The sequence below is a fragment of the Festucalex cinctus genome, chromosome 7, assembly GCF_051991245.1.
Source record: "Festucalex cinctus isolate MCC-2025b chromosome 7, RoL_Fcin_1.0, whole genome shotgun sequence".
Taxonomy (NCBI): domain Eukaryota; kingdom Metazoa; phylum Chordata; class Actinopteri; order Syngnathiformes; family Syngnathidae; genus Festucalex; species Festucalex cinctus.
In genome coordinates this window covers 4,552,843-4,576,856 of record NC_135417.1, presented here as the reverse complement: position 1 = coordinate 4,576,856, position 24,014 = coordinate 4,552,843, and the positions used below count along the sequence as shown (strand labels likewise).

At 39.9% G+C, this 24,014-nt stretch overlaps 1 protein-coding gene across 10 annotated transcripts in view; it reads right to left on the bottom strand.

Annotated features, from left to right (window-relative positions):
* Nucleotides 1–931: 931 nt before the first annotated feature.
* Nucleotides 932–24,014, bottom strand: part of kif13a (kinesin family member 13A) — a 43,729-nt gene continuing 20,646 nt past the window's right edge. For 3 of the 10 annotated variants that reach the window (XM_077526863.1, XM_077526865.1, XM_077526870.1), the window contains 33 exons: nucleotides 23,400–23,534; nucleotides 22,508–22,620; nucleotides 22,224–22,335; nucleotides 21,934–22,146; nucleotides 21,748–21,858; nucleotides 21,550–21,684; nucleotides 19,179–19,309; nucleotides 18,896–18,982; nucleotides 18,651–18,826; nucleotides 16,807–17,026; nucleotides 14,492–14,654; nucleotides 14,265–14,408; nucleotides 14,015–14,164; nucleotides 13,755–13,919; nucleotides 12,647–12,820; nucleotides 12,376–12,527; nucleotides 12,161–12,293; nucleotides 11,893–12,039; nucleotides 10,497–10,529; nucleotides 9,740–9,839; nucleotides 8,965–9,091; nucleotides 8,817–8,872; nucleotides 8,581–8,699; nucleotides 8,281–8,457; nucleotides 7,654–7,746; nucleotides 7,422–7,574; nucleotides 7,113–7,190; nucleotides 6,952–7,011; nucleotides 6,666–6,747; nucleotides 6,047–6,186; nucleotides 4,991–5,182; nucleotides 3,474–4,434; nucleotides 932–2,837 (listed from right to left, as the gene is read on the bottom strand). In XM_077526863.1, coding sequence (XP_077382989.1) covers nucleotides 2,704–2,837; nucleotides 3,474–4,434; nucleotides 4,991–5,182; nucleotides 6,047–6,186; nucleotides 6,666–6,747; nucleotides 6,952–7,011; nucleotides 7,113–7,190; nucleotides 7,422–7,574; nucleotides 7,654–7,746; nucleotides 8,281–8,457; nucleotides 8,581–8,699; nucleotides 8,817–8,872; nucleotides 8,965–9,091; nucleotides 9,740–9,839; nucleotides 10,497–10,529; nucleotides 11,893–12,039; nucleotides 12,161–12,293; nucleotides 12,376–12,527; nucleotides 12,647–12,820; nucleotides 13,755–13,919; nucleotides 14,015–14,164; nucleotides 14,265–14,408; nucleotides 14,492–14,654; nucleotides 16,807–17,026; nucleotides 18,651–18,826; nucleotides 18,896–18,982; nucleotides 19,179–19,309; nucleotides 21,550–21,684; nucleotides 21,748–21,858; nucleotides 21,934–22,146; nucleotides 22,224–22,335; nucleotides 22,508–22,620; nucleotides 23,400–23,534 — 5,166 coding nt within the window. In that variant the 3' untranslated portion in view covers nucleotides 932–2,703. The remainder of the gene's footprint in view (nucleotides 2,838–3,473; nucleotides 4,435–4,990; nucleotides 5,183–6,046; nucleotides 6,187–6,665; nucleotides 6,748–6,951; nucleotides 7,012–7,112; nucleotides 7,191–7,421; nucleotides 7,575–7,653; nucleotides 7,747–8,280; nucleotides 8,458–8,580; nucleotides 8,700–8,816; nucleotides 8,873–8,964; nucleotides 9,092–9,739; nucleotides 9,840–10,496; nucleotides 10,530–11,892; nucleotides 12,040–12,160; nucleotides 12,294–12,375; nucleotides 12,528–12,646; nucleotides 12,821–13,754; nucleotides 13,920–14,014; nucleotides 14,165–14,264; nucleotides 14,409–14,491; nucleotides 14,655–16,806; nucleotides 17,027–18,650; nucleotides 18,827–18,895; nucleotides 18,983–19,178; nucleotides 19,310–21,549; nucleotides 21,685–21,747; nucleotides 21,859–21,933; nucleotides 22,147–22,223; nucleotides 22,336–22,507; nucleotides 22,621–23,399; nucleotides 23,535–24,014) is intronic. The other 7 variants (XM_077526864.1, XM_077526868.1, XM_077526869.1 and 4 more) reach the window with 7 other exon arrangements.

Here is a 24,014-nt window from a genome sequence, read left to right as displayed (position 1 = left end):
GTTTATTAGTCAGCTACAGAGGACACACACAGCCATGTTAGTCACAATATTAGACCACTTAACCCACGCACGACTTTCTGTTGTCTAAATTATTTTTTTTTAATATTTTGGAAATTAAACTTTTATATTTTATAATGGAAACATGTGATAACTTTTAAAGTTAAATTGATTTATCACGTAATTTTGGCAAAATTTAAACCTGCAGCCAAAATTCCAGTAAGGGGATTCATCTTTCATAGTAGCCAAATTTAGATTTTTTACAAGCTACAAACACTGACTGTATCATGTTTTATATGTGTGTCTTTGTATTAGTGCATGAGATGTGAAAAGGTCACATAAATGGAATGACTGCCACCAAGTCACAATGTCATACTATAGCACACTGCAGGGACACCCAAATGAAATGCAGTCAGTTATAATGCTATGCGCTACACCTCTGCTTTTCCTATATGACAAATTATGTTTTGTAAAAATAAATAAATAAATAAATAAATAAGAACCACCCATGACAGTGTCCTCTATGGTAGTTGTCGCACTTTTGTACAAATTATCCCACAGTGCGACAAGTTAAGTTTAGATTGTGCCATGTTTAAACAATAGCTTGAGAGAAAATACACTTAACTATATCAAAGTACTAACCAGACCTTGAAACAAAATTGTGAAGAAAATAGAAAAATATAAATTTAGATTTTTAAGCTACGATTTTGCAACAATGCAGGCAGGCAAGATGACATTGCAATGCAGTATAAAAAAAAATATCACACTATCACACTGTCACCATTTAATGAAAAACACGCTTTTATCTAATAATAACAACAATAAATGTAATTTAATTTTCTTTTTTTGTTTTCTTTTTGCAAAAACATGTGAAGGAAAAATGTAGTTAACTGTCCTATTGTCAAAACAAAAACAAAAAAAGTATCAACAAATATTGGGACGATTTATCGAGAACTTTATTTGAACACTTTTTTTTAAACAAATTGATTCGTGTTTCGGATTTTAAAAAGCGATTTGGATGCACAGTACATGCCTTTCATTAGACAGTGACTGCATCAACATGAAATACTAAGTCAATGCAACATAAAAGTCAACACAGTGGCTTGATTGTAAATGTTCTATTCTAGAACATTCTTGTACCAATTAAAACACTTTTGCAATACACCATAAATACAAATCTGTACATTATAATAGCGTAAATACAATAAAAAAAAAAACACTTGTATTTACATCTCCGCAAGGGAGAGCAGCTGAAGGGAAAGAGCTTCAATTTACAACTTGAACATATACATTATATATATAGATGCATCACAACTTTCTTGTCTGTCGTGGGCCACATGTTCATACAGAACAACCTCATCCTCTCTGCAACGCGACACCGTTCATCACAATGTCATTCGATCCGAAATAGGACATAATGCATTATTGAGTACCTGCTAATAATGTGTAGTATTACGTGTCAGTCAGTCAGTCAACATATACATTTCACATGAACACACAATAAAAGTAAAAAAAATAAAAAAAAATAAAAAAGTATACACATCAGTCAAGCCAAATAAGGCTGGGTGGCGTCATAAAAATCAACATACACATTGTCAAATGTGCACCACCATTTTTTTTTTAATTTTTTTTTTAAGGTTATGTGTCCACCTTTACGGAAGCAGGGACATTAGGCATTCTTGTATCCAAGTTGTGGATAAACCCTATAAAATGCTCATATCCAAGTGCTAAACAGAGTCTTATAAAATCTTCCTACCGATGACATCATACGGCTTTTGCGTCCTCTCAGTTGAAAACGTGAGAACTCGCTCGGTCAGTTCCTTTCCAGTGCAAGCATTCATTTCAAACAGCACGATTCTCATGCTGGATGGGGATTGTTCGATCCACAGTGTTACAGTACTTCAACAGGAACATTTAAGAGTCACAAAGTGAAGGCAATGCAGGTTTTCTTGTTCATCTTGAGGATATGTGGAATTATTCCGTATAGAGGCATGGCACTAAACTTACACAGCTATACTCAATATGCTGTGTTTTTCCACATACAGTAATGTTAGAAAACATTACATAAAAATTGGTATGTAAAATTGTGTTATTTTTAAAGATGGAAACGTTCCAGGGGAAATAACTGGAATTTCTAGGAAGTAATATGGAACTTAAATGGTGTTGGATAGAACCATAATGTTGGTTAAACAACAGTTTAAGGCATTTTTTTTTAAACCCTGTTAAATGAAAAAGTAAAAAAAAATAAAAAAATGTACATTTGCCTGAATGCCTGGTTTACTTGTTTGGATTCCTTAGTTGAACTTCCCATGGAAAGTTTCCTTTTCTTTTTTTTTTTGCAACTCCTAACAGCAGATATGAAACTCTTTGGTTGCCCCTGACATCACACATCAATGAAAATATCAAGGCTTATTGACAGTAGTACATTCTTAATCTTCATATCCCAGATTAATCATCATATGAGCCTCAAGGGATTACGACACCATATAAAAATATGCTTTTTAAGTGGCTAATATTTCCATATGGACTCCCAGTTATGCATTTCCTCTTAAAAATACACCCATATGGAAAAATATGTGCATAATGAGCATGTGCATATTCAGTGATTAGCTTCATTAGAAAGTCAAAGCCAAAAAAAAAAAAAAAAAGTCAAAATGTGAATCTTGGCCAAAGAAATCAAACCGTGGCCCCGACTGTCTCTTTGTCTTATCTGAGGAGGGTGGTTGGTTGTGTGTCCATGGAAGGCGGGCCTCTGGTCAGACGAGACGGTTTCACGAACACGCCGTGGCCTGGCGGACATCGGAAGTATACTCGACCCTGGACTGTACCGTTGTGCTTACCTGAGGGAGGGTTCGAAATATTATATAATTATTCAGCAATATTCAAAACACTGAAATGTTTTGTAGGTCTTAACTATGTATGTTATCAATAATCCTGATCAATTATGGACCAAAGTATAAGGACAAACTTCATATTAATCAGAGTTTTTATTCTTTATCTTAACTTCTGATATTTACGACTAATATAGGCTTCCAATTGAGGTTTGCGGAGTAATTCACTATCGGTTCAACACATCTGAATCAATTCACCACCTGGCCAGTGGGGGGCGCTTTGCTTGCGATTCACATTGCATGGATAAAGGCCACATTGGAATAAACACCAAAATGAAATGGATGAATAAATAAATAAATAAATAAATAACTGCAATCTCAGCTGGCTTTGGGCAGTAGGCGGGGTACACCCTGAACTGGTTGCCAGCCAATCACAGAAATTATGTAATTACTGTACAATATTATAGAGGGAGATTTTTTCTTATTTAAAAAACACTTTTGTTTTTAGGCTGCATGATTTTAGAAATTAAACATCTCAAGGCACCATTGTACTTGCAGATAAAATAAAGAGCACCCTCTAGTGGATAAAACCATCAAACGGTAAAAGGTGCAGTATTTCATTTGCTATACTTTGATTGAACTCACCCACTGCCAGGTCCAGTTTGACCCCAACCCAGATTCCCTTGGCAAACTCCACCCCTCCGACGTAGTGGACGGTTCCTCGTCTCTTCCCCACCCACACCATCTCCCCGGGCGCCATCCAGTCGGGGAGCTGGGCGACGGGGGCGCTCTCATCCCCGCTGGAGTCGCCCGAGGGCTCCGTGCTGCTGGGGTCGGGGCTGGGACAGGGGCTCCCGCGGGGCACGTCTCCCTGCGCCGGCTCGCGGATCGGGGGGTCTCCTCCTCTGAGGGGCGGGACTTTGGTAACAGCGGACGGCGACGCAGAGGTGATAACGGAGGAAATTACAGTGTTACTTGAAACAGGATGTTTATGTAAAGCGGCCGAAGCTTTGTCAGAATTGTTCGTCATACTAGCGACATCAGAAGAGTCGCACGTTTCCGTCGTAGTCGTCTTGAGTGTTGGGGCCATCTCACCCTCGTCTCGCTCCCATTTTTCTGTAAAATCGCCCAAATCCTCTTCTGCAATCGTATCATCCGCCCCTTTAAAGTCAGTGAACTCCTGACTGCAGCTGAGCTTGCAGTTTTGAGGCAGAGGAAAAGTTCTCTGCTGGTCATCGCTTCCGGCGGGAACGCTTTTCGTTTGCGCGTAGCCCCTCCCGGCGTGACATCCGACGACGTCGTGGGACTCTCTGGGGGTGCAGCTGAGATGATCGGAGCTCTCGCTGGAACTGAAAGGGAAGTCGGACAGCGTGGCGTTGGAGGCGCTGTGGGAAAAGTAACCGCTGGTGCAGCTGCTGGCGGTGGGGCTACGAGACACCTCCTTCCGCTCCTTCGGGTCAGCGCGACTCTCCAGGGTGGCGTTGTAGATGTCAAAGTTGGCAAAGTCCTCTGGGATGTATGAACGGAAGCCGGCGCCGTCGTTTTGAAGGCCTCGGTCCAGATTGAGAGTCACATCCACTGTAGGCTCCTCCTCATCCGATTCCTGCTGTATAATTAAAATCAGCAGACATTAGCGGGAAGAGACTTCATCTGTTTTACTCAAAAGTTAACGAGGGCAGAATGTCAACATGCAACATGGAAGTTGATGGCTTGTATCTGTTGTGATGATAGCGCACATTTTTCCAAAGGCTGAATTTACACTTGTTTTTTTTCCCAGATGTGGCTCAGTTTGAATTAGGGATGATTGACATCTCATTGTTTCATGAAAGTTTAAAGGGATACTTGACTCATTAAGCCATTTTTAGCAGTAAAAACTTAATATTTTATCTAGAATGAATTTGAAAACATCATTATTTTTCATGTACAATTAATACCTTTAAATACACATTTTTCCACTTCCTGTCGACTGAAGATGACATCACCTGTGCTGAGGAAGTAGGTAACGACCAATCACGGCTCACCTGTTTTCTGGATTTGGTCAGTAAACTGAGCCATGATTGGTCGTGACCTACTTCCTCAACACAGGTGAGGTCATCTTCAGTCGACAGCAAGTGGAAAGGTTTGTATTTAAATGTATTAAATGTAGTGAAATGAAGTCATACCGTGATCATGTGACGTTTACTTCCAATGGGAGCAGCGTGTGTCGCACTTACAGCAGCGCGCGGCAGTGTGCGGCTGAGCGGTCTGCAGGTGGGGGTGAAAGGCTTGCAGTGGCCCTCGCTGCCTGCCCTGGGTCTGCGCCAGGGGCAGGGAGGGGGGAGCAGTGCAGGGCTGTCCACACATGAGCGCATGCTCTGCGGATGGGTCAGAACAACAGCACAGACTTCACGCACACACACATCGACAAACACGTTGCATGCGGGCATGCGGGGAGCTGGGCGGGTCGGTTACTAAGTTAGTGGCATGCATTTCAATAAACGGCTTGCGGTGGAGCAGGGTTAGTTATAATAGTTGGAATATAGATACATTATGTGATTATTTTAAAAAAAATGTGTGGGAATGAAGCAATATTTAGTCATTATGTGGCCATAGTCATGCTATTAGGAAATTGTAGAAAACTTGTGCAAATACTGATGAAGTACATAATGCTTAACTCATTCACTCCCAGCTATTTTCACTGAAGCAACTGGATTTGGATTGATTTTGTAAGGCCCACAGAATAATATGTTCTATTGCTATAAAAACATGGAACCTACCAAAAGAAAGATTAGTTTCTTCTTTTATAAATATCAACTAGCATTAGAATTATAGCTAAGTTTCATCATTATTCACAAACCTGTTGAAACACTGGGAAAAAGAGCTTTTTTAACATGGCCCTGGCTGATCTCTTATACTCTCCTGCCACCTGCTGGCCTTTTTTATTTTATTTTTTATTTTTTTTGTCATAACTACCATTGCTTTAAGCAACCTCTTCAGGTCAGAAGCTGCATCAAAAGCCTTCTGTGTGCTCTAGCATAGAAAAAAAATATTTAAAAAATTATAAATACATTTTTGGTAGGGAAGGACAAAGTATAAACAAACGTATTTATAAGTTTTTGGGTTTGAATGAGTTAATGTATGTGCAACCCTTGAGAAATGCATATTGATATGATGAGTGGCACAAAGCACGGGGGTGGAGGATCACATTCATTCGGAAAATAACACTCATTTGTTCTTGCCTCTTGTCCTAACAGTGGGCGGGCCTCCAGGACTTTCTTCTCCTTGTTCTCCTCCTTGACAGGTAACAAGGACTTGAGGAACTTGGACGGCTGAGGGGACAGAAGCTTGAAGGGACTGGAGTTGAAGAATGTAGGACTCTCTGGAACGGAACATGTGCACAGACATTAGGCGAAGCAGTACTTTTAATACAGTAGCAGGACAATAACAAGTTTAAAACAGATGACAAATTATCCAGCCTGTTTTCCATGTTTCTCTCCACTAACACACCTGATTCATGATCGGGATCATTATCAGGCTTCTGCAAAGCTTGCTGATTAGCTGAACATTAGATTCAGCTGTGCCGAAGGACGGAGACATGGAAAACAGGCTGGATAGGGGCTCTCGAGGACCGAACTTGGAGACCTCTGGTGTAGATAAAGTGCTATATGTGCACTCCATTTACCATTATGATCAAATTGGATTATTATTATTTAGTTTTTTACGTGTTTTTCGACAAAAGTACAATATTCAGTTGGGATTCGGCGGTCAACAAATATGCAAACAAGGATTTGGGGTATGAGCCCAAACATATCATACATCACCATCACATTTATTGCCAAATTCTCTCATGTTGTTTACCTGGCCCTTCCTTGCTTTTGACTGGTGTGCTGCAGAGAGAGCCATCCTGAAGATTGCAGCTGTCAACATAATCACAGTGGTCCTAGAAACCAAAATGTAGACCACGTTAGCTCAAATACTAGCTCACCTCCAAAAAGCAAGAAAGACTCCACAGCTTTGTTCTGTGTTTACAACCACTGCCACTCGTGCATATTATTTCCTGAGTGCGGTGTGTAGTTATTTTAAACAAAGTGCATTCCCAGACTACAGCTGTAAAACATGTGATCAACACGGTGTTACATCATACCTCACATATTTTGCGGTCTTCATCCTCACAGCCAGTCAGGTCTGTTTTACTGCAGGAAGACTGGAGAGCAAGAAAATGTGTTTTCCACGTCACATGTCAGTTATTATTTCCATGTGATCCACATTGTGTGAAGGTGTGAGATTCATGTGCTCATTACGTACATGCTGTACATTTGGTGTGCTGAGGCTTCTTCTGAGATGTCTTCCTTTAGTAGTGAGTGCCTCTTTCACTGTCACAGCCTGAGAAGAAACAAAACAAAACAAAACAGTATTTATATGTTCAGCTCAATATTTACTGTGGAGACTTTGGTGGTGTAGTTCTGCACGATATCCAGCAGACGGCTCTGTTGGTATCATGAGATACATTGCATATGTACAAATCGGTCAGAATGAATCAATCCAGATGTACACTACCACTGGTTTATCTGGTAATTATCTGGGTAATCCATGGCTCCCGTGGCTCGACCGTACCTGCCGCAGCCTCTCCAAGCTGAGTATATTCTCCACTTGCAAAACTCCCCGGGTGTATTTCTCAATGTAGGTTTCTCCATCCTGTGTCTCCTCGCTGTCTGCACGAGCAGCCATGAGGGCCAAAGTCTCTCTCTCTTCTGGCTCCTCTGAGGCCTGACATTAAAAAAAAGGAGGTTCATTACAAAATACTTCTTTGATTCTATTATAAGAGAATAGAGAGAACATGTTTCACCTTTGGTATGTTGGAAACAATCTCATAGGTCACACCGCAGGAGTAAAGCGTGTTCTTAAGGGACATTCTCCTTTTGAGACTCTGTGTGAAACTCTGTATAAGAAGAGTCAAATTAGGTGAGCTAATTAAATTAGTATGTGCAGCTTTATAAAGTGGAAGTCAACCCCTTTTTTTTTTCTTTTTTTTTTTACAATATGTTCTATACAGCGTCTGGTTAATATTGCATTAGTGGAATATGAGTTAAGCAGCAAAATCCAGCCGTTTTTATCAATATCAGAAGGCGGCTATTTTGCCACTTGCTGTCGACTGAAGATGACATCACAGGTTGCTCAGTCTCAGGTAACAGCCAATCACAGCTCAGCTTCAGAAGACAGGTGAGGTGTGATTGATCATTGTCTGAGCCCTGAGCACCTGTGATGTCATCTTCAGTCGACAACAAGTGGCAAAATGGCCGCCCCCTGAGATGGATAAAAATGGCTGGATTTTGCTTCATAACTTATATTCCACAAATGTAATATTAATCAGAATGTCATGTTTAGACTAGTGAGGTCACATATAACATATTGTCAAGAAATCTTTCAGGTTGACTTCCGCTTTAAATCATAACATTGTTCTTCGCATACGGACCTGCTTGTTGTAGATGTTGACGGCGACCCTCTTGCGAAGCACCAGCTCCATTGAGGCCGGGTGGCTGAGCTGCACGGTGGTTTTGAGGATCAGGTAGATGCGCTCGTGAGGAGACGTGACCCGATTCAGGTGCACGGAATCGTGGATGGATGAGTCCCAGGAGCACACTGCTGACACCTGGAAAAAGAAATGAAAGGTACACAGGGGATCCGTAAAAGTCGATGCACACAGGCACTCACAAAGCTAGCGCAGTTCCATCTTTGAACACAAGAGGGCAGTCAATGCAAAGTAATTCCTCACCTCTTCTTCGCTGTGCTTGATAATGGGGAGATAAAAGAACTGGCTTCCATGCTCCTTGGGTACGATAGAGTTAACGCCTGCAGCATGTGTCAGCTGCTCATTCACTGTCAGATTATCAGCTGGAGGAACAAAACATCTAAAATGAGATTCTAAAATATACATGCAGTCTAATCAGATATAACATGAGCTGAATAGTACAAATGTTCTTTACAGATACACTCATGGGTTTAACTCACCATTCAAATCAAGGAAGAGGACTGGGATATGAGCTTCCATTCCAGCAGGTGGGCTCCTACAGGCAGAATTTTGAAGCAAAGTAAAAAAAAAAAAAAAAGGATAAAAAATCAATTACGGTAAGTTTGACACAAACTACACATTGTATACCAATCAGCGGGCGCTCCAGGAATGCCACTTCCAGGTGCGGGTACGAGCACAGCGTTTCTCTCCTCGGTCAGGCCGACCCATTGTTCCACCAGGCGGGCTTCACGCTCGACGTCTTCCTCTGACTTCTCTGGATGGATGAAGAGAAGGGAAAGTCGCAATCACAAACCTTAAGGTCAAAAGAAAGAGTAGATTCCACTTGGGGACCAACTGATGTGGTGCTTAAAGGCCTGCTTTCAAAAAGTTTGGTTGAGTTTTGTACAGAAGTGCCACATGGTTTTGCTTGTGTGGGGTGGAGCTAGACACATTGCTCATCACTGTGTGGTCACTGAATTGTCACTTCAGTTACAATGGAATGCAACAGTGCAAAGAGAATAGACAAAAAGACGCATTAAAAACAAAAAACAAAACAAAAAACAGAAATGTGGATAGAAAGTTTAGGCTATTATGCTGCGTGGACGGATTGTGGCGCACAGTAGTAAAGCTTGTTGGCTAATAAGTGAAGTAATCAGGCCATTATGTGGAGAGGTCATCTGCTGCCCAAAGGCTTGATGGAGCAACGGAAAGACACATTCACTAAGGGTCCACTAATATTAATATTTATAGAGAGTGAAAATTGCTATAAAAATTAAATAAAGTAAAGATACATGAAAACTATTTGTACTCTTATATTACAGGACGGCGTGTGGTTTACCTTTTCAAACCATACAAGATGTTGTAAACTCTGCTACTGAGTAAAAAGATGGTGAATTTGTTTTTTAGTGGTTTCTCAGCTCACCGTGTTTGTTTATGATCTTCTTGATTTGTTCATCGAGGTACTCCCGTCGTTTGATTAAGGCCTCAGACCATCGCTCTCTTACGCAGCTGAGATCTTCCTCCTACAAGCAGACATCAGTCAGAATCAGTGCAAGTTGGGCTTCGTTAAGGAGGTTGCATGACACCATATGAGAGCAAATATGCACCTGATGGAGAGGGGCATATCTGCTTATTAGCTAATTGTTAGCATTGTACAAAGTATAGCATACAGACCAAAAAGAGCACTGGAATAGAACTCCCACACCAAAGATTTGTGCTAGCTAAAAATAATTAGGGTCAGATAGGAAAAAAAATATGCCTATAAAACCCTTTTTGACACGCATTCATTCACACACGCAAATTCTCCATTACAAAATGAAGAGAAACCAAAAAAGAAAACCAAACCACATCACACCTCTGACATCATGCAAAGTAGTGACAGCCATGCAACACAAGTGTTTAGATAGCATTGTATTGTTCCTGCAGCTCTTCAGTAGTGGCAAGCAAACAGTAGCATTAGTGTGCAAATGGAGTGGCCATGTCAGCGACGGGTGGAGCTGTGTTTGGCCGTTATGATATGTTATTACAGCATTGTGTGTTTTGTTTAATAAAGCAACGTTTTTTTGTTTTTGTTTTTTTTAGTTGGGCGAGGCACAGCCTTCTTCCTCTTCCCTCGCAGGCCCTCAAGCAAGGGGCCTTGTCGCAAACACGTGATCCTTCATGCTGCGGGGTGAGTGTACCTGATAACTATCCATATCGTCTTGCACCTCTCTCTGGCAGGACAGAACACACTCAGTCAGATGTGTGTGTATGTGGAGAGGGGTAGCTGACAGCTCAGAACATTTTATAGTTCATAATATTTTATATATCTATTTTTTAGATTTTATTTGTTATTATAATATTTACAAATGTATTCAAGTGTACTGTGCTGCTTGTTTATTTTAATGAGGAAGTCAACCATAAACATTTCTTGACACTAATATGTTATATGTGATCTCACTAGTGTAAAAGTGACATTCTGATTAATGTTACATTTGTGGAATATGAGTTACAGAGCAAAATCCAGCTGTTTTGATCCATTTCAGGAGCAACAGGGACAAAAGATGAGATCACAGTTGCTCAGGGCTCAGGCAACGACCAATCATAGCTCACCTGTTTTCTGAAGCTGAGCTGTGATTGGTTGTTACCTGAGCAACATTGATGCCATTTTCAGTCAACAGCAAGTGGCAAAATGGCCATCTTCTGATACTGATAAAGACTGCTGGATTTCGCTGCTTATCTGCTGCCAACTGTATTAAAATGTAATCAGAATTTATTATTAAATAATGTCACGTATGAAACGTTTTTCAAATTCTATGTTAGGATATTTGCTTATAGAGACAAGTATACAAAACACATTTAACTCATTCCCTCCCAGCCATTTTCACAGAAGCAATTCCCTTCGCTCCCAGCTGTTTTACTGGATTTTGACTGATTTTGCAAGGCCCACAGAATATTGTGTTCTATTGCTATAAAAACATGGAACCTACCAAAAGAAAGATTAAAGTCTCTTCTTTCTTCAGGAAAACGTTTTTGCAGCAAGTTTCATTATTATTCACAAACCTGTTTAAAACACTGGGGAAAAGAGCTTGTTGCAACATGGCCCTGGTTGATCTCCTATAGTATGCTTCCACCTGCTGGCCGTTTTTTGTAATAACTACCATTGCTTTAAGCAACCTCTTCAGGTCAGAGGCTGCATCAAAGCGTTTTTGGGACCATGGCAATATTTAAATCAGAACTTTTTATATGATTTTGGGAGGAAATCAGTTAAGTGTATCCAGCTCGATACATTAATCAAAAATAATTTCTTTAACACACTATTTTAAGTGGCCAGCTTTAGGGTACAACATAGGAAATCTCTTTGTTGAAATATCTCTTTGTTCAAACCAAATCTTTCAAGATTGAGCTACCCAAGATTTTACATAAAACAAATCCATTTATTGCCTTTGATACTCAATTCGAGTTAGTGTAATAATCTAACTGGTGTGAAACGATCACTGTGTTCCAGAAAATTTCTTTTGAATACAAAATTGCTATACTGTTTTTGTCAGTGTCTCGGTGTCATGTGCATGTCCAGTAAAAATCTGTTTCACGGACCTGGTATGTGTCGAGGGGTCTCTGCAATTTGATGGAGCGTAGCGTCACGCAGCCGATCGAGACAGACAACATGGCCTCCACCAGCAGAGGCAGCGTGCCTGAGTTTTGGACCGGCCTCACGCTGACGTGCAGCCTCCTCGAGTGGCCCTGTTTGGACAGATTAACCTCAGTGTGGCGCTTCTAGCGCTTACTTTTTTAAAAATGTGTTCTTTTTTTTTTTTTTTTTACATAATTACATGAGTCACAATGTTTTCTGTTTTTTGCCGACCTGCCGCAGTTGGAAGACTCCTCCCGTGCTGATGTCTTTTCCAGGCTGCACCTCCACAGCGGCGTACTCTCCCTGTTCGTTGAGCTCCTGGATGGAGACCCACAGCTCGATCCTGCGAGACACTTCGCTCCACCTTTATGGAACGCGCATCAAAGTCAGGGAAGTGTACAAAACCTTCCGTGTTTATCCATCGGTGTTAACTCAATTTACGGTACCTGTCTCGGAGCGTTTGAGTCTTTGCTTCCAGCACGTCTAATTCCCACGGAGAACGTCCATTCCCAGCACAGCAATGACCCCATACCTCTATTGCCAACGCTCCGTCTGATATGAACTCCAGAAAGTCATCTGTCACATGTATAACATAGTCCTGAAAAAAAAAAAAAACATGAGACTGGTTGATTTCAGAAACAGCGCTGGTGATTCTGCTTGAACATTCATTCATCACTTGCTCCTTAGTGGAGATAAAAATCAGCAAGTCTTTCTCACCTTGCAGTGATCAAACTGGACATTGAACTGTGCATCTGGGCTCCGAGGGGAAGGTCTGTCCGGGCTCACCATTGGGGGCGCCACTGTGGGTTCTCCGTGTTCCCAAAAGGTGTACTGACAGAAGACGAAGTTGGACAAGTTGAGGGGCAGCCCTGTCGCTTCCCTGATGCGAACCTGGAATGTGAAAATGCACACAAAGAATGAAACCTACTTACTTGAGGACAATGGTACCTTAATTCACATTATTATTAATTGGTCAATGGAGCCTTGAGATATGAGGGACACAATTTAAGGATTTTTCAAGATGTACTCGTAAGCTCCTTTTCGGTCAATTTTTTCCTTTAACTTGCAAGCCCTTTTTAACTAGAAAATCAGATGACATCCATCTCACATGGCTGCATCTCAATAAAATCTACTAAATTCATGTTACATCCATTGTGCCACTATTTAGACCTGATTTTTGCGAGTCTAAAATCTAGTCTACTTTTTGTCAACAAATTGCTAGATGCACCAGGTGTGCAGCAGCTCGGAATGCCCAGCTATTCGTAGCCCAGCTACCAAATTCACAAATACGTTTAACTAGGCTTGCCATGGCACAAAAATGAAGATGCTCCATGTAGGAGCGTATGGGCAATGAAAATAGGGACTTACAACTTACGTACTTAAAAAAAAAACTAATTAAGTTAAAACTAACCAAAAGGAACTACAAATATAGCAAAAACTACCTTTTTTTTTCTTTGTCAATTAATGTGTGTTTTTCTATTTTGAGAATTACACAACACGTAATTCTGTTTTGTTTTGTTTTTTGTTTTTTTTAATCTTGCACCTGCCAAAACTTAATTATTTAAAAAAAAAAAAAAACTAATAAAAACTAAATTAAACTGAAGCATTTTCAAAAATAAATAAAATAAAAATAAAAACTAATAAACCTGTTCTACAAAGCAATTAAAACAAAAGTCAAATCGAAATAAAAACTAACCATAATAAAAATCCAAAACTATTATAACCCTGCCAAGCTAAGACTCATAACTCGTAAATTGGGGCACTCGTAAGTCAAGGTACCATTACACCAGCCGTGTGGTTGGTTCTTAAAAGGTACAGCTTTTACCCTGATAATGAGCCTCTTGGCCATGTGAACAATTTCTCCATTGGTGTCCAAGACTTCGTAGCAGCTACTCTCACTGGAATTTTCGGAGGAATCGTCTCCACCGCAAAGGCGCTCGGGCACGGCACCGCTGACCCGCATCAGCTCCACATGGAGCCTGCCTGCTAACTGCGCACAAAAAGACACAAACAACTCTCTAGTGTAAAAAAATAAATAACTAAAATTCCATGTTTATAAGGCTGTTAACGCTGGTGTACTTTTACCTCCCCCTGTTGGCTGATGATGGGAACAGCATATTGCAGTTTGACATCATGGAAGAGGCACTCCAGAAAAATGTTAGCCACTCCTATTAGGTTGTGGTTCTCTTGTGCGTCGTAAAATGGGTCACAATGTTTACCATTTGCCTTGCTGTACTGTAATACACACAAAAAAACATAATTAAATTAAATGAACAAAACTTTTTTTTTTATTTTTTATTTTTTTTTTTTTTTTTTACTATTTTCAATTTCTTACCACTTCCTCTGAGCCTTCCCTCCAGTCCCTGTAGTGGTCTCTCATGTCCACCAGCTTGTTCTCCAGCTTCTCAATGGTCCACACCTGAGTCCCCCTCCCCTTCCTGCGCACCTGGATGGCTGGCTCACTCACGATTGCTCCACGCTGAATGAAAACAAGCACCTTAGACAGGCCTGAGCATGCAGACTAGTTCGAATGATTGATTGTCGGCGGCTCTGTCGGCTGACCTTGCGGTTGGCGCTAAGGTTGGCTGCAGGAATCTGAAGAGTGACCTGATAGTCGGTCAGCTTGCTCATCTCCTCTGCCAAAAAGTTGGCCTCTCGCACCAGGGTGTTGGCTTTCAGAACCTGTTCCCTCAGGCGAGAAAGACTGTGTCGGAAAAGTTCATCCCTGACACACAAAAACAGAAGAAGAGAAAACATCCTTTATTCAAGAAGAAACATGGGTGGTTAAATTTCTATTACTAGCAAATGTACTTTATGAGTGTTTTCTTAGCACAGAACAACATCAAGTTTAACAATCCACAAGGAACGGAACTTTTTGTTTTATACGTCATAGCAATCCAAGTACAAATACAGTACAACCCAAATAGTTTTTTACTATTGAGCCATACTTCCATCTTTTTACTACCACTTATCAAATCAATTCGAATGTTCATCATTACACATTAAGAACGGCAGCCAATAAAATGCAGATGTCAAGACAAGGACGAACAGACCTAATTTAGGTGATTACTAAATACAGCAGTAAACCTTCATGGATACAAGCTTGTCAACATGATTTATACAGGCGGAAAAAAACCTGAGGAAAAAAAATCCTTCACAAGGATTAAACCCGACATTTTAAGGGTTCTTCCTTGGCCCACCCTCCAGAGAAGTGTCTGTTAAAGTTGAGTAAACAGTGCAAAGTCCGACTTGCAAACGTGGAGCAAATCTTATCTAATTAAAGTCAGGTGTACATCGATGTGTACAGATTCCGCAAGTAGGATGCACTTCTGCTCTTCGGGAGTCGAAAATGTCTGACTTATGTCCTGATTTCACAGATTTGGAGAAAACTGACCCCCACAGAGATGCAATAAAATGATTGTTGTTTGGGTTGGGTCATGGGATTCATTATGTTATGATGTTGGTAGATTATGCTTATGCAATTATTATGCTTATGCAGGTCAGGGGGTCAGTGTGTTATGGATGCATTACCCTTATGCAGTTACGATGTCCCTTATGATGATAATGTGATGATGAAGATGTTTTAGACACTCACACTTTTCCAAATTTTATGCAGTTACTGTGTTCCTTGTTTTGATAATTATACCAAGTTTTATGCAGTTTCTATGTTCCTAATGATGATGTTTTTGCCGTATTAGCCACTTGTAGTTTTCAAAGTTTTATGCAGTTACTGTGTTCCTTCTGATGCGAATTATGCCAAGTTTTTTGCAGTTACTATGTCCCTTATGATGATAATGTGATGTTTTCGTTGTATTAGCCACTCTTAGTTTTCCAAGTTTTATGCAGTTACTGTGTTCCTTTAGATGAGAATTATGCCAAGTTTTTTGCAGTTACGATGTCCCTTATGATTATAATGTGACGATGGTGATGTTTTAGCCATATTAGCCACTCTTAGTTACCCAAGTTTTATGCAGTTACTGTGTTCCTTATGATAAGAATTATGCCAAGTTATTTACAGTTACTATGTCGCTTATGTCATAATGTGTGTGACGATGATGATGTTTTAACCGTATTAGCCACTCTTAGTTTTCCAAGTATTATGCTGTTACTGTGTTCCTTATGATAATGATGCTAAGTTTTATGCAGATACTATGTTCCTATGTCAGTTGCTATGTGCCTATCTTATTTTGTCCAGGGACTCTTTAGCTTATCCTAAAGGCCTTTATTCTGTCAAAGAATTGTGCATTGCCCTAGCGAGAGTTACTGAATTTGACTTTTGTCATAACATTGAGGTTCCGAAGCCGAGGTTACTCTCAGCACGTTGAGATTTTGTATCCCTATTGGGATCGCAACTTCTATACGGGATATTATCCACAATAATTGAACAATAATAGCCAAAAACAAAAACAAAATGAAAAGAGTCAGTGGTGAGACATGCAACACTGGAATTTCCCCTGGGTGCATAAGGAGGCTTTAAGACTAAATCCAGGACACAGGCAGTTGAATGCTGCTTGGTGGCGATGTTTCAGTTTGTGGTTTGACCTGACCAGAACCTTGAACGTGACCCAGAGCTTCACTTCACTGAAGCCCTTCCAGTGGCAACTTTTAAGAGGCGGTTTATCTTCACTCTATGAGGACAGCCGTAATTTTGCATTACTCACTACCCTAAACACTGTCTTGCAGTATCTCAATCCTTAAAATTTGATGGAACCTCGTATTATGGGATAACTCTGCTTGGGAAAAACTAGCAGAGCGGAAACTGACTGTCCTACTTAGGAATGCAATATGTTGTATTCTCTATTGAGTAACAAGTGATGAATAACAGATAATATATTCTACAAACAGGCCAAATTATTGTGTGTTTGTGTGCCACCAACCGTTCCTCCGTCCACAGTTGCATCTTGCTGTGCGCTGTGTGCATCTGGAACGTGAGGCGGTCACTGTTGCTGCGGTGGTGCTGTTGCGTTTTCTCGGGAGAAAGTTGTTGCCGAAGCGATTCCAGCTCCCGCTCGTACATTATCCTCTGCTCCTCCAGAGCCGTGCGCTTCTCTTCCAGGTACTGCTTTTCCAGGACCTGGACCACATTCTGCATGGGGTCTAGAAAAACACATGCAGGTGTGTTAAAATGCGATGCATGAGGCAAATAAGCTATAATGTATTTGAAGAACTAAAATGAATCGTTGCTATCATTTGAAAAGTGGTGTTGTCGCATTGTAGAGTGGATGTAAAAAGTCTTCACACCCCTGTTAAATGCGAGGTATTTATGATATAAAAAATGAGACCAAGATGAAAAACGTCTTCCCTACATTAAAGCGCTCTGTAAAATTCTGTACAAACATTTTTAACTCATTCAACCCCAGAAACGTATAAATACGTTTTTTTTAATACTTTGTCCTTCACTTCCAAAAACTTATTTATACTTTTTTTTTTTTACGTTAAGCTTTGATGCAACTTCTGATCTGAAGAGGTCGCTTAAAGCAATGGTAGTTATTACAAAAAACGGCCAGAAGGTGGCAGCAGAGTATAAGAGATCAGCCAGGGCCATGTTGCAACAAGTTCTTTTTCCAAATGTTTTCAACAAGTTTGTGAATAATGATGAAACTTAGCTATATTCTAATGCAAATTGCTGCGAAATGGAAACAGCTACAAACATAGTTGTTTTTTTTTTGCTGATGAAATAAGAGACTCTATTCTTTCTTTTGGTAGGTTCCATGTTTTTATAGCAATAGAACACAGTATTCTGTGGGCCTTGCAAAATCAGCCAAAATCCAGTAAAACAGCCGGGAGTGAAGGGACTTGCTTCAGTAAAAATGCCTGGGAGTGAATGAGTTAAAAGAAGCTAAAAATAACTGAGGAAATGTGATTTCACAATTGTGTACACCCTCTTAAAAATAGGATGTGGCTGTTCTCACTTCAGAAGATGTGTGAGTTCACACCTGCCACAATTTAAAATAACTTTCATCCTGAATTGTGTTCCTGCCAAATCTCCCTGTCCTTTCACTGATCTGTGCCCATTTGCCAAGGAAATAACATATGGACACAAATGAAAATAAACATTCTGGCTGTCTAATTACAATGCTGCTACCCAAGTTAGACAGACAGCATTTTAGTGAAATTTAATGTCCATTTTTATTCTAGGCTTGCAAAAATGCATTCCACAAATTCCGCCTCGCAACAAGTGGGGGCCAATTCGAACACAGTTGATCACATCGCCACAACTTTTAAAAGTGTGGCTACAAACAGCTCTAATGAAACATTCATGATAAAAATGTTAACTAATGTTTAGCATTATAATATTTGGCTATTTTGGGGTAATATCTGTTTATGCTTGTGGCATAAGAGGCCTCTTCCCCAAGTTGCAAAGGAAGCAATAAATAATCTGAGCAGTTCTATTGATTTATATTAAGTTTTGTTGCCATTTTTTTTTTGGCTGATTATTTATTCAACATGGTGGTTAACTTTAACTCAAAAAGGTTTCAACGCAGCAAACTTTTAATTGTGTGGCTACAAATCACTGCCAAGCTAACACAGATGACCAAAAGTTGGCGCATGCCCGATAAAAATATGTGACAGGTATGGCATTTTAAAAAATGTGATGATAAGGTGGGGGTAACTTCAACTTCATGAAGAGTTTCAGATATGGAATTTTTGGTCTCTCTCCATGTGCTGGTTACAGAAATGTACTGTAGACTGCGAGCTGAAATAGGCTTGCCCTAATTACCATTGTTTCCCAGCGTCTTCATGATGACCTCCATTTGGGCAAACTCATAACTGTAGTCCTGCTCAGAAGATGCCTCACTGGCCGTCTCCACATCCATCTCCACAAAGCTGGCCCGAGGAGAGGCCCTCTCCAGCTCCTTCAAACGGTCCCGCCGCTTTCGTTTTGGCAAATTGATCCTGTGACAGATTAATTTTTTTTTTTAGCTTTTTAACTCATCTTAGTCTTATTATCAAAGTGTGGCGCACCTAAAAAAGTGGTTGTTGCCCCATAAGATACGATCCCCATGCCAGAGATGAACCAAAGAATCAATCATTGTCCCATTTACACAGGTCCTGCAGAGAAAATGTCAAGTAGGATTATTATCTGCATCCTTCCAGGAAACAAACCGACGGAGGTTGAACAATTCATTTGCCGTTTGGAGGGGAAAACATGCTTGTGATATCAAAGCAGACAATTCAGATTCCTGGACGATGAGCTCATGTGAAGCTTCAACAGACAAAAGTAGTAGTCGTTTTAAGCGCAGCTCACCGGGCGTTCCCTATGGGCATCAAGGTGACATCACCATCCGGGCACAGTTCCAGTACGCAGTGCAGCGGCTGGATGCCGATCCCAAACAGCTGGATGTCCTGAGAAGTGTCAGCGCCGACATGGGTGCGCTCCTACACACAGGTGGAAGAAACATTAAGGAGACGATAACAGCAGGCCTGACAGGAATTACGTTCATCTCCCCCATGTTTGGCCTAATTTGTTGTGACAAAATGAGAAAACAAGACTGCGGCTGCAAGAATAAAACTGGGGCAAAAAAAAAAAAAAAAAAGTGTGCTGCGCCCTCACAGTGTGAGTGGGCGTTGTTAGACAAACATCTCCTTTTTCAAAGGATGTCCAACCCTTTACAAACGAACCCATTTCACATTTGCGTGGTTATTCCACATTGAAATTGCAGAACCCAGACAAAGGCCTGTTGTTCAGTACGCTGCGCAGGTCGCTTCCTCACACGCCTACACGTCTGTCTTGCAAGTTGTTTCGGTTTTTCGCAGTCATACAAGATTTCTGAAATGTTCAAGTTGTTTACAATACTCTAATCACATTGAAAATAAGACTCTCTGGCTTTTGAGGTGTTTTTGACTTTGGCAGCTGCTATTGGAAAAATTGACTTTGCCTTCACTCGTGAACTGAACTCATGCATGGATTAGCCAACATGTTCTACAAGTGAACACATAAAACACTTGTTTAATCTGAAGGTATCAGAAGATCGAATTTAATGGCTGCCCTGCAATTGGCTGGCAACCAGTTCAGGGTGTACCCCGCCAACTGCCCAAAAGCCAGCTGAGATAGGCTCCAGCACCCACCTTGTGAGGAATAAGCGGGCAAGAAAATGGACGGATAATTTAATGGCGTTTGTAATGCAACTTAAAACTAATTTAATGCCCATGTTGTACTGCATAGACACACGTGCACTCGCACACACATACTGTACATGCATATATTAATATACTCTTTATATATTAGGGTTGCCAGTCAAGTACGATTTTTAATCATAATAAATTGCTTGACTTCGATAGTTAATTCACAATTAATCACAAATTAATGGCACTTTATATATATATATAGATGTAAAATAAAATATTTTTTCATGTTTTTCATATTCTTGTTTGTTAACATAAAAGCGGACAAATAGTAATCAAATACAAATGTTTTTGTATATTTCAGTTCATTGATAGAGTAATTTTATAGTTTAAAGTTTATTTCAAGTTAAAGAGATATACAAAACAACAGTTAAGAGGTAATTTTCTGCCACTGGATGGCATTAGTGTTTCATGTTGGACATCGGTGACGGAAACAGTACATTTTTCGATTCAAATTCAGAAGAATTGCAAATTACAACCAGTTACCACAAACACAATTTTTTCAGCACTTTTATTATTGCTAAATTGTGTTATAGTGACTCCTTTACACAACGTTGTATGAAAAATAAAGCAATGAACAACAATGTTTTTACACCAATTGTATTTCAATTTTCAATGCCTTTGGAGATTGCATTTAATGTGTTTTAATGCCATTTGAAGCCTCAATTTCAGCATTTAATGACTTTTAATGCTTTTTAATGACCCTTGAAACCCTGTAACAACTACTTTTTAGAATGCACGAAAAATAAACAGCAAGCTTTACTATGTAAAGGCAGATAGCAGAACATGATTGTAGACTAAATCTTTTATAAATCTACCCTGTATGTTATTTTTGAAGCTATTTCTCTCTTTACAGGTGCAATTTTAATGCATGATAATTAAATTCAGCCATTTTCTCTTTTGAACCTTTGTTACTTATTAGTTATTAGAAAGCCCGAATCTAGATTCCAAATCTCAAATCTCCAAGAACTATGAGGCAAATGCGCCATACACTTGTCCACCGTGCTGCCGCATGTTATAACTTCGCTTTTTATATTAAATAAAAAAATATTGTATATTTTTGTTTATGACCATTTAATGTTTTAACCAAATAAACTAAAGTACACTAAGCTAAAATAAACCTTAATAAATAAAAGATTGCAAGACATCCCAGTCCAGTTAGTCGGGTCTTTAAAAAAAGAAAAAAAAAGAAAAAAAAGGGAAGGAAGGAAACTCCAATTAGAAATCCGACCAGCAAACACTTAGGGTACTTTTGACTTTCAATGATGCAATGGATGATGATGGATGATCAAAACAAGCCTTCACTTCCCTGCATTTAACACCTACTCTCCTGTGAACACCTTGCATGTGATCAATAGAAAGCCAATCACAGACGTCATGCAATATTACCGAAGCGTGCAAGCGAGATCACGTGTTTTGTGGCGAGAGGGCACACATAGCATAAAGCTGCGAGTATTAAAGAATGACCCCCAAGCCATCAGTAAAAGGAGTACCTTTAGATAGTAAACGAGCAGCTCATTTAAGGCAGGATCCGCATTCAGATTGACCAGGAAACACTTGTCTTCGCCCACTTTAATGCCAGATGTTTCAAGAGAGATTCCCATGCTCTCCAGTTGCTTTTGGCGTTCCTGTAAATGCAGTAGGTGAGCATAGTGGGTCGATTGAATGGATATTATGTCATATATACAGACCGTGGCGATCTCCTCAGTCTTCCTTAGCTTTTCCTCCCAAGTGACAGTCATCTCCATGATGAGTTTCTCTGACTCATGCAGCTTCTCCTTCAGCTCAGGAGCTTTCAAAGACTTTGGAGCAGATCAGGATTACATTAAAGCCATGGAAAATGGCTGTGCAAGCTTCTGTTGGATACACAATCTCACCTCAGCCTGAGACAGCTGAACTTTAAGCTTCTCCACCTCCTCTCGGAGCTCTCGGATGATGCGCGCGTTGGGGTCTTCGTTGACGACGGCGTGGTTGACGATCCTCTTGGCTCGATCGGCGTAACGCAGAGTGGAAAGAGTTTCTTCATAGTTGTCCGCCGCTGGGCTCACTGTGGCTATCATAGCCGTCTTGCTGTTACCACCAAGGTTGTCCTGAAGAGAAAGAGTGTCAACATTCTGACGACAGACAACATCTAACGTCAAAAGGCAGCTTAGCGTGGAGGACTAACCTTGAGCAGCCAGGTGAGGACTGAGTCTCTGTAAGGCACAAATTTGCCCTTCCCCTTTCCTGCAGACTGATCAGCCAGTGCAGAAATCACACAACCCAACGTGGTCAGGGACCTACAACCACACGCAATACCTAATGATGTGTCCGATTCCCATGTTGCCTTATAGCCTGTAGGCAGTATTGTGACCCGATTTGGGCTTTTTGATGGTTCTGACCAAGCCATTTCAAAACAAGATACTGCCTACGGGTTTTAATTAATCATGCAGCATCTCCGAATATACACACTTGTTTATGTTGCTTCCTTCTTTTAGTCGCTCCCCAGCAGCTCCCGTCTTGGACACACGTTCACTTCCTGCCAGGTCAACTAGACTCATCTTGCTCACCTTCTCCCCAGAATTCTGGTAATGAACCCAATCAATTGTCAGGAGAATACATTTGAGGAATATGGAGGCCCAAAAATGCCATAATAAATAAATAAATATATAAATAAATACATAAATAAATAAATAAATACATAAATAAATGAATAAAAAAAAAAAAAAAAAAAAGGGTTTTAAAAACTTCATTCAAAAATTAAATATAAAAATATAAATATAAACAGAAATAAGAACAACACAATATTTATATACACAAATAAGTAAATAAAAGTAAAAATAAAAATGAGAATCAAAAATAAAAACTATTAATAATAAACTAATTAATTTGGAAATAAATACAAAAATAAATATATAAATAGATTTAAATATCAGACAATGAATAAAAAGGCTCTGCTCTCTTATTTATTTCATGTTGCCCGCCCCCTCATATGAATAACATTTCATTACACATTTCATGCTGACAGCGTATGCAGCATGAAATACATGAGAGCAGAGTATTTTTATTTATTGACTTGACATTTAATTCTATTTCTATATTTATTTTTGTATGAATTTCCACATTTATTTTTATATTTATTTATATATTTTGAATCTCACGTTTTGTTTTTGCATTTATTTATTTATTTATAAATATTGCTTTTATTTCCATTTATATTTATTTTTTGTATTTAATTTTTGAATTACCTTTTTGATATCAGTTATTATTTTCACTTTTATTTATTTATTTATTTTTTATTTTGGCATTTTTGGTCCTCCATAGAGGAAAGCATTGTGTCCTAAAGTATGTCAAGAAGACCCACCCCAGATTGTAGATCATAGAGCGTTTGTGTGACAATAATACTGAAGACGGCGTGAGATCGGCTGCTCTCCTCGTTCATATTGGTGGCTGCCACTGTGCGAGATTTGTTCCCCTCCGACATGAGCACCTCAATGTCCTGAAGTCAACAACAAACAAGAGATACAAGCGATAAACAGGCTGCATGATGGTTTGCTGTCCATACCAAAGTAGTTTAATATTTGAAATTGGTACGGTTGAGCTGCTGTACGTTAGAAATTGTGCGCCCTAGTTGCTAGTTATTGGAGCAATACTGGCAACATTGATACATTTCATAAGTTTTACAGTTTGAACTCTTGGAGCAGATTTCAGTGGATTTAGGAAAAATGTGCAAACAGATCCTTTTGAGAACAATAAAAGGCAGCCAATGCTCAGTTGGGTCACGACAGGCAGCGAGACGAATCTCTGGGAAATTCGGTGCATTAATATCAGGCAAACCTGGTGCACAGAAATAGGGTGGAGATGTTTAAACTTAATTAAGGGAAGCCCCGCCAATGCTTGGCATACAATCCGCCCCAAAACCACGCGAGCGCATTCCACATTCACATAATATGTGTCATTAGGAGCTGATGAGGATTAA